General features: G+C 39.8%; 1 protein-coding gene across 1 annotated transcript in view; it reads left to right on the top strand.

The window, feature by feature from the left end:
- Positions 1-2,211: 2,211 nt before the first annotated feature.
- LOC103136600 (arachidonate 8S-lipoxygenase-like) overlaps positions 2,212-13,334 on the top strand; it is an 18,051-nt gene continuing 6,928 nt past the window's right edge. Inside the window, exons 1-10 of the mRNA XM_016670351.1 lie at positions 2,212-2,358; positions 3,147-3,333; positions 3,484-3,511; positions 3,695-3,817; positions 3,893-3,996; positions 4,151-4,317; positions 4,397-4,540; positions 6,162-6,365; positions 6,449-6,535; positions 6,605-6,774. Coding sequence (XP_016525837.1) covers positions 2,212-2,358; positions 3,147-3,333; positions 3,484-3,511; positions 3,695-3,817; positions 3,893-3,996; positions 4,151-4,317; positions 4,397-4,540; positions 6,162-6,365; positions 6,449-6,535; positions 6,605-6,774 — 1,361 coding nt within the window. The remainder of the gene's footprint in view (positions 2,359-3,146; positions 3,334-3,483; positions 3,512-3,694; positions 3,818-3,892; positions 3,997-4,150; positions 4,318-4,396; positions 4,541-6,161; positions 6,366-6,448; positions 6,536-6,604; positions 6,775-13,334) is intronic.

Genomic DNA, 13,334 nt, shown 5'->3' with positions numbered 1-13,334 from the left:
GTGTGTGTGTGTGTGTGTGTGTGTGTGTGTGGTTTCTGTAGTTCGGTGAGAATTGTTCACCTACATTGGAGCTGAATCCAGCAACATTAACGTACAACTCCAGCATGAATTTGGGTTTACAGAAGCTAAATAAATTATTTACCATGAGATCCAAGCTTAGAAATAACATGGGCTAGTTTGTTGTTAGTGGTAGCATCGTTATCATAGACTAGTTACTTAAATAACATAATTCACTACTCACCCGGCAGAAACAAGTCGACCGCCGTTTAATGCGTCTTTTGATCTTAAATGCTATAATATAAGGTCTGCAGCTCCATGTAGTTAGTTACGTGGATCGCCTCCATGCGGGTAAATCCTCAACATTATAAGAGAAGTCTTTTTTTACCGAGATAATATGGATCATATTCTAAATATACGCGTTTTTTTTTTCGAGATGCCTCATCTGTTCCAGCCTATTTAGGCCATTAGCTACTAGCTGTGATCAACTTTGCTTTGTTTTGAACCGGAGAAATCCCCTTCCGGCCCTCCATCTGAATTTTGTGCGTCATCCGGGTCCCATGACTGAAACCCAGCAATTATAACAAAGCCAATGGTCCCTGAGCAAAAGGTGGCCCCTCACAAAAAAGAAAAAAAACAAAACTTATAGAAGTAGAACAAATGGGGATCTGTCAACTACAAAGTTAATCATATAGTGTTTTTAAAATGGTTTTTGCAGTAAAAATTAAATGTTACCACTCACAGACCAAAGAGCACACTTCCATATGTGTACTAAACACTATGCTGCTAAGAGAAATAATAAAATCAGGTTTGTAAAGAGGAAGAGAAACAGACAAGAGTGTAAATTCATAGCCCAGTTTTTCTCTGAGAGGTGGGTAGTCTGTATGAGATTATCAACCATTTAGCATAATTAGCTTAGCTACAGACTATTGTTTGCCTCTATTTCACTAGCATTTCATGAATGAAGGAAAGAATTTAACAGCATATACATATATTTAACTGGTACTTGAACTTCTTACCACACCTAACAACAGGTAACTCAGAGAGCAGCAGCTCCAACCCCGGTCGCAGTGAAAAAGGTGAGCAACATTGTATTCAGTCTATGTGGATTTTAACTCTCTCTCCCTGCTCTTCTTATAGTTACACAACAAAAACAATTTATTTATTACTCACAGAAATTAAAACAATCTTCATAAAGATCTTCCATTAGCACACTTAGCAGTGAGTGAATGAAGTTGATTAACAACACTAAGACCCTCCTCCTTGTTCTGATTGGTTGTTTTTGGTCAGAACGTTGCATTATTTTCGACAGCAGTACTAACAGCAGTACTAACTCCAGGAAGACCTGGAGGAAATTGATCTTTTCACAGATGATCTGTTTCATAGCAAATTGTCACAACATGGTGACAACTTTAACAAATGTGGAAAAAACATATTTTATTAAAGTTATATTCTGCCGCTTGAACAAAATACTTCATAGCATTTTTGAGAAGTCTGGATTGCTTTGTGTATATTTTGCACGTTGCCTGTGACTGTTGCAAGTGGGAAGAGACATTTCAATGAGATAAAACTAAAAATAATTTTAAAAAATTAAGCAACCTATTTGCATGCAGTATGTGTACTGTTGCATGTAAAATTCACTAGCAGTAAATATTGTGCTACTATCAGTGTTGTGGTCAAGACCACCTAACCTGAGACCAAGACAAGAACAAGACCAAATGCAGTCGAGTCCAAGACAATCAAGAAATTGCTGCGAAGGAGGGGCCCAATTAAATTTTTTTGTCATGGACCCCAAGATTCCTGGCAGTGCCCTTGCTCCTGATGGTTTTCCCTGGGCCTCTCTGAAGGTAAGCACTAGCATCCACAAACTATACGTTGAGGAGGAAATGGCCCAGTTAAACTGGTATCTCTTTGCATTTTCAGTTGTTCAGGTGTCATGAGATAATTTCTTAGGAATTTCAGTTTTCATTATGTTTCCTTGTATCATCATACCTGGATGCTTCAGCCTGACCACTCCCACATTAACAGAATATAAAAAGTATCATCCACCAGCTGGTCTAATATCAGTTCCAGCAGGTCTTCAGAAAATCGTCTTGGACAGGCTGCAGCAGGTAAGAGTCCTTTACTGTTGTAGAGGAAAGCTGCGCTTTCTTCTGAGCCTCATGTTGCTTCTTGGTTGTTTCTTTGTAAGGTTTCATCTGATCTCTAGGAAACATGACGACATACATAGTAACCGTCTCCACCGGAGACGAAACACACACTAGCAAGTTCCATAGTGCCTTCATCACATTGGGGGGGAAAGAGGGATGGAGCGACCGCACCAAGCTCACTTCACTGCGGCCACCATTCCTACAAGGAAACGTAAGCCTGATAAATCCTCCCCATCTTCAAACTCTGCATGTTTCATTTTGTTTTTAAGATTTAGATGTTGGTACTTTCAGAAAAAGCAAGTTTCTATTCTATCCGATGCCATCAGATTATTTAATGATTTCCACTGCGGCTATTTACCAGTGACACAGTGGGGTTCATGACCAGAGAGAATGGCTCCCCCAGTCAGATGTACAAACTCAAAAATCCAATATAGAAGCCTACATTTAAATTCTAGCTTTTAATTATCCTTCAATCAATTCCATTCAGTGTGATAGAAGAAAAATAATAGAATATTTAATATGAGATAATAGATTTTTTTAAAATGTTGTTTTCTATGACTAACCCGGTATCTTTCTACAGAGCCCCATTGGGGATAATAAGGTTGTTTTTTTGTCGCCCTTTTGCGTTCTCTTACAATAGTGTGCTAATCTGTTCATGTAGCATAATTGCAGTGACCGGTGAGATTCGTAGCTGGTGAGGCACTGACTTAATCATAATCAGATTTACAAATATAGATCCGCTGCCTGTTGTTGTTTACATATGGAGATTTCGTCCATGCTGACAATGCTGGAGGACAAAACGACAATTCTTCTGCGTGTGATGCTTATAGCTGCGCTGCCGTGGTAAAATAATTCCGTTAACTCAATGAAACTTGGACATGTAGATATAAATTTCGTACTGTGCTCCACTGCAAAGGGAAAAACCGTTAAAGTACAACTCAAAACCATGTCTCCTCCACCACTGGGACAAGTTCATTTTGTTTTTCCCGGTTTTTTCAGGTGTTGACTTTTGAGATGGCATGCAACAGGCCACTTGGAGAGCTCTTGGCGATCATCCTTGAGAAGCAAGGCGACCCATGGTTTGTTGCTAAGCTGGAAGTGAAATCTCCACTGGGAGACCTCTACCATTTCCCCGTCCACAAATGGATCACTGACTGCAACAAGCACTACATCCAAGAAGGATCAGGTTGGTTCATGCAGAGCACAGAAAGAATACAGATGATAAGAGGAGAGAAGAAATCTAACAAACTTTACTGAAAAAAAAAATTTTTTTCTTTCATAGCGAAGCTTTTTAGTCAACAAAAACATGAAATCACCAGATTATGTTGGTTCAAAGATCTGGAAGAAAAGCAGGCCCTCTACAGGTAAGAACCATACCTTTATATCCATCCATCCACCCATCGTCCATCCATGGTTAATAAACCTTCTGAAGTGGAAACATTTCCAGAGTCGTAGCGTTTATGTCACCATAAAGTTTGTTCATTCTTCAAACATGGAGTTGATTTCTGCTCTGCTGGATCCACTGGTTCTTTCTCTGTTTCTGTCAGGTGGAACCAATTTAAAGATGGCTTACCGTTCAGCATGAAAGCAGACTCCTCTACTTCACTGCCCCTTGATGAGCATTTTTACTATAAAAAGGATCTAGATATGATCTTCACTGGAGCTAAGGCGTAAGATTTCTCTGCCTGGTTTCACCTCCCATCTTAAATGATTTATTTAATTTACTGTTTATTTCCATTGTTCAGGATTTCAATGCTGAAACTGAGACAATGGGCCGAGTGCAAGTCTAAGTGGACCAATATTGAGGATATTTATTACCTGTACAGGTGCCATCGCACCAAAACATCTGGTACTGGATCATCATCACTAAGCGGATTTTTGCTTCTGGAATACTCATTATAAGGCTGATTTGGTTCATTGATGGCATTCTGTACTTTGCAGGTTTATCAGATTCAGACAGCATGGAGGGTCATTGTTAAAACATTAGTTGTTTTTTTTTCCAGATTATGTCTATGAGCACTGGAAGGACAACTCCTTCTTTGGCTACCAGTTTCTGAACGGAGTAAACCCGATGATGATCCGTCGCTGCAAAACTTTGCCTAGGAACTTTCCTGTCACTGATGACATGGTCTTCAAGAACCAGAACCAGAAACTGACCAAGGAGATGGAGGTAGCTAACTGATGGTCATCCATGTTTTTAGACTGTTAAACATCCTGCTAACTAACTTTCTGCTGAAATTTCCAAACAGAAAGGCAACATCTTTTTGTGTGACTACAAGATCTTGGATGGAGTGAAACCAAACAACATAAAAGGGAAGGATCAGTACCTGGTGGCTCCTCTTGTTCTGCTGCACAAAACTTCTGATGACAAACTGATGCCCATTGCAATTCAGGTGAGGCAGTTGCCCAAATTTGGTCACTGGTGATGGACTGGACAGCCACAGTCACATCACCCATCCATCCATTTTTTACTACAATTCTCCTTGCTGGGGTCACCAGGGCTGCTGGTGCCGATCTCCAGAGGTCAATAGGTGAGAGGCAGGGTCACCTGGACAGGTCGCCAGTCCACTGCAGGGCAACAGCCAAATCATATTTGCCTAATTTTAGACAAATATAAATGTTTATATTTTGAGAATTTACAGTTATTTAAAAGTGACTGTCTTTCTTCTAAGTTTATAAGGGCCCACCGTCCCTACAGAATGTTAATAAAAACAAAAAGGTTTACTCCCTTTGGGGGGAGCTGTGAGCTTCAATTAGATAGTCTTCATTTTCACAGAACTTCTGTCTGTTAAAACACACTGCCTGCTACAATTAATGAGTGCCTCCTGTCTGTCCAGGCAGCTTACAGCATGGTTGATTCCCAATTAGCTGCGAACAATGGATCTTAGCCAACTTAAAGTAGCATTTTGCTATATTTGACATGTTTAGAACATTGTACGTTCATTAATATGAACTGTCCCATTTAAATAAAAGCAATGAATAAAACATTTTCAAGACTCTGGTTTGCTTGCAAAGTTTCAGTTAGATATTCTGCTGCTGCAATAAATAAAAATGGTTTCACATCATAGATCATTAGTGTAGAAGGAGTCCTCTAAAAGTATGAAACATTGCCTATGGTTGGTAATGAGACAGTAATCGGAATCAGTCACTTCTGCAGTATTAAGAGAACAAAAGTACTCTGCTTTCTCCAGTGACACCGTGTCTAATACAACAGAGAAATACCACTGACCAGCTGAATATTCAAACTATAATTGTTCACATTGGAGCAAAATACGACATTTAGGAAAAAAAGACATTGGTCATTTATTAGCACAACTGGGAAGCTAAAAATTGTGTTTATGAGTTGGACCTATACAGCAGCTCAATGTGGAGATGAAAGATACGATAGACTGCCTACGATTAATACGGTAACTGGCTGATTAAAGTTCGCTCTGCCAGGTGTGGGACAATCACAGAATCTTCTGGCAGCGCTATCCTCTGTTCGGACGATGTGGACGCCATCTTTATAAACATGGCAAAATGCTGCTCCTCACAAACTTTTTTAATTTTATCAACAAGAACAATGAGCCGAGGATGATGGACCCAAAACCCTGAGTTCCTTTAATTAAATCCCAGATGGGTAGAGTTGGTTCTGGTTAATAATTAATTGAACATTGACCAACATTCTGATGCTTATTGATGTTTTTGATGATGGCACTCAATATAATTTCATGTTTGTCCTCAAATTGGTCACAGATGTTCTTGTGACTTTTTGGTTTTGTGTTTTGATGATGTAAAACATTTTGAAATGCCTTGTTGCTTAAAACGTACTACTCAAACAGACCTGGTTAGTTGACCTCTGATAAGGGAAGTTTTATCTTAAGCTTCATTGGCAGTTTGAGAAATTAAACTTGTTTGGACTGCAGGTCGTTAGGTCTGCTCTGTTCTACATGTAGCACTGGTTCCTTTAATAAGGCTCAGTATGGCTCAGGAAATGGAGCAGAATGAAGAGCATGTCCTGCCCTCCCCCTGCAGCTGAAGCAGTCTCCAGGAAAGGACAATCCCATCTTCCTCCCATCTGACACAGAGTGGGACTGGCTGCTGGCAAAAACCTTTGTGAGAAATGCAGATTTTAACGTGCATGAACTTAGTTCCCACCTGCTGCGCACCCACCTGCTGCCTGAGGTGTTCGCAGTGGCTCTACTGCGCAACATACCCATGATGCATCCTCTCCACAAGGTACCTGAAGCTCACTGGTTGATCATCAGTTGGAATGCTTTCACTGAAACTCCATGATGTTGCTAATAGCTGATCTATTTCAGCTTCTCATGCCTCATGTTCGCTACACTATGATGATAAATGTCCTGGCCCGGGAACGTCTGATCTCTGATGACGGTGTTTTCAAAAAGGTAAGGAATAAAACTACAGAGTCAGGAACTACGTCCATACCCTCCTTACAGACTGTGTCTCCTCCCTAGTTCACATCGTCTGGCGGTGAAGGCATGTTCACCATTTTGCAAAGAGCGCTGACCTCTGTGACCTACAGATCCCTCTGTCTGCCAGATGACATCTCTGACCGTGGGCTGGAACTTCTGCCCAACTTCTACTACAGAGATGATGGTCTGGATCTGTGGAACATCATCTACAGGTTGGACAGACTAACAACCATAAAGCATAGGGGCCATGGTTTTTTTAAATCTTCAACAAACTAACTTTTACTAACATTTTTTTCTCCCTGGAAAGGAGATGAATGAAGGTTAGCCAAACGTTCACCAGGTACCAGAGATAAAGATGTTGAGGNACTTTCATTACTTGTAATTGGAAAATCGTCGTACTGAGCAGAAATAAACACTTTCAAACAAACATTTGTGTGTAAATAATCTTTATAATGTTTCACTAGTTATAAATTTCCTGAAATAAACGGGGGTTTGCAGTAAAATGTATTGAATGTGTGGGTCTGTATGTATGTCTGTGTTTGCATTAAAATGAGTTTGAATTTAATTGTGGAGGGTTTTTCTAAAGCTGTGTGTGTTCACTCTGACTTGCTGGCATTTAAAGTTTACACGATGGATGTCCTGGTCTCTGTCCTGCTGCATGTCGGCCCCCAGAGGTCCGTTACTGTCTGACCCGGAACAACAGACCCGGGCTTAATCCTCATGTTTAAACAGACCGTCCGTGTGTGGCATTTTTGCTCAAACACTGACAAACACACACAGCTACCCGGCCGGGAGTAACTGAATAAAGCTGCAAATGTAGAAATTAAGTGAAGAATGAAGATTTTGAAATGTTAGCCCAGTAAAATGTTTTCATTGTCTGAAAAAATTAAAAACAAACAAAGCTGTTTGTTTCAACTCTGATCTCAGTGGATATCAACTATTATTGATATCCACTGAGATCAATAATAATTGATAATAACAAAACAAAAAAATTTAAAACAGAAATGTGGGATGATGAAACATATTTTTAATATGCGTTTAATCTGGTTTACCACACCAACTCTAAAGTCACCCTTGATATGGTAGATCTGATGCAGCCCTACCACATAAAGACAATGTAAAAAACAAAAACACAAAGGTGGTAAGAGCCGGGGCCTGATGGAATTCCAATTGAAATATATAAAATTTTTCAATCCAAACTGATACCTCCTATGCTTGACATGTATCAAGAATCCTTTAGTAAAGGATCTCTCCCTCCCTCACTTAATACAGCAATCATCTCCCTACTCCTGAAGCCAGGTAAACCTGCAACTCAATGTGGCTCATATAGGCCAATTTCTCTTATTAATAATGATGTTAAAATTTTGTGTAAAGTGTTAGCTAGGAAGTTGGAGCTACTTTTACCCATGATGGTCCACCCTGATCAAAATGGTTTTGTACAAGGAAGACAGGGTTTTCACAACATCAGAAGGGTGTTTAATGTAATTTTTGAGAAGACAACGCTATCCTGACACTGCACGCAGAGAAGGCCTTTGACAGGATAGAATGGCAATATATGTTTGCTGTTATGGAACGCTTTGGTATAGGAGGGAAATTTCTTAGCTGGGTAAAGCTAATTTACTCAAACCCACAAGCTGAAATCTTAACCATTGGTCTAACTTCATCTCCCTTTAAATTGAAACGTGGGACAAGGCAGGGCTGCCCCTTTCTCCTCTTGTTCACATTGGCCATCGAACCTTTAGCTATGGCAATTCGCAAACACGATAATATAACCGGTGTAATATTAGAGAGCTTAGAACATCGTATAGCCTTGTATGCTGACAACATAATCCTGTTTTGCTCCAAGTTGGGTAACACCATGTCCACAATAACTGATTTAATTAAGTCTTTTGGAGTTTTTTCAGGATATAAGGTAAATGATGCTAAATCTGAAATGCTGTACCTATCAGAAAAAGAACGTCTCAATCCTCCAGTTTCAACTCTATATGTAGCGTCTAAACAAGGATTTACCTATCTAGGTGTTAAAGTACCCCTAGAATAAACAATATCATTCCAACTAATTATAACCGCCTTAGAGAATCAGTTATGGAATTAATAGAAAGATGGTCCAGACTACTCATTTCCTTAATAGGTCGCATCAATATTATAAAAATTACAATATTGCCAAAATTTTTATACGTTTTCCAATCAGTTCCACTTTCCCCTCCCCTCTCCTTCTTTAAGGAGATAAATAAAACTATTTCCAACTTCATTTGGAACGGTAAGCGTCCTAGAGTGAGACTGTCCCTTTTACATCTGCCTTATGACAGAGGTGGTTTACAATTGCCAAATTTATTATGGTATTTCTGGGCAGCCCAGATCAGGGCAGGTATGTTTCTTTTTATTTCCAGAGAGCCCGGGGTTACAATGGAGTCCCAGCTGATCTCTATTCCTATAAACTTATACTTGTATTCATCAGACAGGAAAAAGCTTATTAAACAAACAAAAAACCCTTTTCTGAAAAATACAATGCTTGTCTGGCAAAAAGTACTTGATTATTTGGGAGAAAAGCAACAGCTATCCCAGTTCTCACCCATTTTTGGAAACAGGGACTTTGGTCCAGGTAGAACAGACCCAGGTTTTAACCTCTGGTCTGCTAAGGGGTAACCAGTAAATGAACTGGTTTACTGTCATTATTGCTTTAATTAAAATGTTAAAGCAATCTGCTGCTGTTTCCTCAGATTCCTGGTGACATCTGTTGGTCAGACTCTGCAAAACCAAACTTGACCGAATATTGGTACGTAAGGAGTAGGGAGATAAAAACATAAAATAAACAACTTAGTTTGTTTTTTCTTCTTAATATTTTTATTAGTTTTTAAAACACCAATTACTGAGTGAATGATTTGTCATATTGCATTTGAATGTTCAGCTGTGAGACCGCTAGGTGACTGCAAAGCTTAAATTTGTAATAGCGCTGAAGGAAAATGGAGAAACTGTTAAATTATGGAAATAATTCTGCCAGAAATTCCTTATAAAAAGGCAGAAAATGTACTTGTTACAACAGCCCTACCATATAAAAACAATATAAAAAACAAAAACACACAATTCAATCTAATTAAAAGGAACAAATATGCAGCGCCGAGCAGCCACACGCATAGGTTACGCAATCCCAAAACGCCATTAATAGCGGGATCCTGTATAAAACACCACATCAGTACCACCTTATTTAAAAGAATCAACTTAAACAGTTTTCCTCCAAATCTTACCAGCCAGCAAACAGTGGCGCATGAGGGCCCAGCACACACCTGATCACACAGGAAATTAACACCTGGCCACCACCCTGCCAGCTTCCCTTTTATGGAAGACCAAACAGGCGCAGAGAGAGGACTCCCAATGCATTGTGGGAAGAATACATATTTCCTGTGATTATTCTTATTTTGCTTATATAAATGTATTATCAGAATTTTTCAGTGTGAATTAAAATCTTTAGTCTGAAGGATGAAAAATTTTCTAGAAAAACTGGCTTCATTTTTTTTTTTTTTTTTTTGGACCGTGAGTGAGTTAGTCCTGATGAAAATTTCACTTCGTATTATAGCGGTGAAACAGGTTATCCATAGCATTATGGTCATGGACCTGGGTAGCGCTTTAGCATTGCACTTTGGTGGTGAACTATGTCCAGCATGGCATGCACGGATGTGCTCCTGGGCAAGTTGAGCTGTGCATTATATAGCTATAGTACTGTGAAAGAAGCAATAGGTGCACTTCTGCAGGCCCTGTTTAAATTTCTTCAGGAATTTTCTAGTTCCTCAATTTTCTCTTGTTGCTCAGCAGCTTCTCTGGTCCAGTGGTCCTCTGTGGCCTTCTGATGTCCTATATGGAGGGACTACTCATGTTCATGTACTCAACATTCATGTTGACAACCCCCAAGACCGAGGGGCAAAAGAGCTCTGTAATATATTAGAGAGTTTTGGTTTAACACAACATGTCAAACAAGCAACACACACTCATGGACACACACTGGACCTGGTTATCAGTAAGGCTGTGAATATTTCCAATGTCTCTGTAACTGATGTCGCCCTGTTGGATAACTTTGCTGTTATCTTTGAATGTTCTTTATCCCTTAACCCACTTGGACAAACAGCCACTATCACAAAACGTACTTTCACAGAAAACACAGCAGAAACATTTAATCAAATCTACTTTTCTTCCTCGTCCTTAATGACGTAGATAAGTTGGTAGATGATTTTCAGTGCAAACTTTCAGATATCATTGATTCTATTGCCCCCATTAAAGTGAAGGTTGTGTCTGGTAGGAAGAAATCTCCATGGAGAAATGCACAAACAGTTCAGTCTGCAAGACAACTCTGCCGTAGGGCCGAACGGAAATGGCGTAAAACTCAACTCCAGGTTTATTNTTTTTTTCTCCCTGGAAAGGAGATGAATGAAGGTTAGCCAAACGTTCACCAGGTACCAGAGATAAAGATGTTGAGGTTATCTTTGGGAGTGGCAAGGATGGATAAAATCAGAAATTAATATATCAGAGGAACAGCTTATGTCAGATGTGTACGAGATAAAGTCAGAGAAACCACACTGAGATGGTTTGGACATGTACAGAGGAGAGACACTGAATACATCGGTAGAAGGATGCAGAGGGTAGACCTGTCAGGAAAAAGACCTAGAGGAAAACCAAAGAGATTTATGGATGGAGTGAAAGAGGACATGAAGGTAGTTGGTGTGAGAGAAGATCTGAAGATAGGGTTACCTGGAGATGGATGACTCTCTGTGGCGACCCCTAAAGGGAAAAAGCCAAAAGGAAAAGAAGAACAAACTAACTTTTACAGCGACAATTAAATTTATTGAGCAACATAAAAGAGAAATTTGCTTTGCTCCTTTCTTGCGTCTTGACAGAACTGACAGAAATCAAACTGTTTATGGATTTATATGAAGGGAGAAAATATATCTTATATATCAAAACATCTGTCATTCTCCCAGCTTTATTTAAGCTACATTTTTGTGACAAATTCCTGCTCATCCCAGCTTTGCTTCATCCTTCCCCACCTTTGCACGGCTTCCTCTATTTCTGTGCTACTTTTTGGAGCTTCTCTTTGCAGATCTACAAATTATGGATCAGGTCAACTGGTCTCTCAATGCAATTAATCAAACTTTCTCAAGTGAGCTGTCATGGGCACAGGACAGCTCACTTGTCCTGCAAGGACATAGCCCATGGAATGGATTCACCCTGAATTTATTTGGATTCACGATAACAGGATTTCTGCTGTTTGGAGTTGGCAGATACCTGGCATATCGACAAATTTGTGATGGACTTGGGCCAACTAGCAAACGCTCAGATTCATGCTGTGAGACCAAGGTGCTGATTGGGTGTGATCAGTTCTGGCTCAAGACGAGTTTAACGGGGGGGCATTGGCTTATTTTGGGGGTGGGAGGGCAAAATCAATCTACATAGCTGAACATAGACAACAACACCAGTAGCCTATAGGCTACTTGTCAACAAGTATGTTTACATCAAACAGCATTACTCAACTGTGTTGGTTATTTTTATGGGAAATCTGCAAAGTTCTTTGCGTTTTGCTGGTTTGCTGCCATGATTCTAACACACCTGCGTAGCTCTGCCAGGCAGCAGCAGCAGGTCTCCGTCGCTGCCACACAGGTGTAAACCCAGCGTCTTAGCGCTGATGTTGCGTTTAAAGGCGGCTCGGAAAATTTTTTTACGACATGTTAACTACAAATTAAACAATTTTAGCTGCTGAAAAAAGTGACAGAGGACACAGATATGGGAAATGTTGAAGCCCTTACTGTATCAAATTAATATAAGAATAACAGAAAGTTGGCCACTCTTAAGTAAAAACAACAAACAGCTCCCAGTCCAGGGGAGGCACGGCTGACTGTGTGGGCAGGCAATGCCCCCAATGCCCGGCCATGCCGCCAAACCTGTGATTCTTTCACAGACAAAATTTGGACTAGCAGGATGGAATCAATCTTGGAGAAGTTGCCAGATTGGCCCGGTGGGAACGGCCACACTAATTTGGATGAATGGAACTAACAGAGATGTACTGGTTGAGAATCTACCGGTACTGGTTGTTTTGCTTTAGACTTATTCCTATTCAACTTAGCAACCCAAAGCAGGAACATTTAGTTTTTACTTCACTCAACCCATAGCAGGAATTAGAACTAATTTATAATCCAGAGGAACTCGCCTTACTACCTTAGATCAACATTATCAGAACAAGAATCCGAAAAAAAAAAACCCTATTAATTTATAAATTACAGACTACTTATTCTTAAACATGGGGGACTAATATGTAGTTTTTTACATTTTCTTCTTTTGCTCTTTCCTTTGGTTTGTTTTGTTTGTGTTTCCTTCTAATTCATGTAAAGCACTTTGAATCGCCTTATTGCTGAAAATGAAAAATAAAATTACCTTACCTCATCCCGCTTGGAAACAGTATGACTCGCTGCATAGCAATAGCTGCAGCAGTGTTGCTAGCAATTGCAGCTAATAGGGGAAGTTCAAACCAGTAATCAATGAAATTCTCCAACTGGTAAAATCTGACTCCTGGATTTTTGTTTTTATTTGGTGAAAAAGGAGGTTGTGTCTTCTTTAGAGGTTTTTGTGTCATTTTCTTCGGTGGTTCTTGGTGCATTGCCCCCATAAGCGAGGAGGGGAATAGGTTTTAAATAAGTTTTGATCGTTTGAGTTGGTGCAGTGTGATTGCTGAAAATGGAAGAAATATTGCAATTTTGGTCCCCAATCGAACCAAATCGGCCAGACTATC

The sequence above is a fragment of the Poecilia formosa genome, unplaced genomic scaffold, assembly GCF_000485575.1.
Source record: "Poecilia formosa unplaced genomic scaffold, Poecilia_formosa-5.1.2 Scaffold33, whole genome shotgun sequence".
Lineage (NCBI taxonomy): Eukaryota > Metazoa > Chordata > Actinopteri > Cyprinodontiformes > Poeciliidae > Poecilia > Poecilia formosa.
The sequence above is the reverse complement of the archived record's forward strand: the minus strand, read 5'-3'. Positions and strand labels throughout refer to the sequence as shown.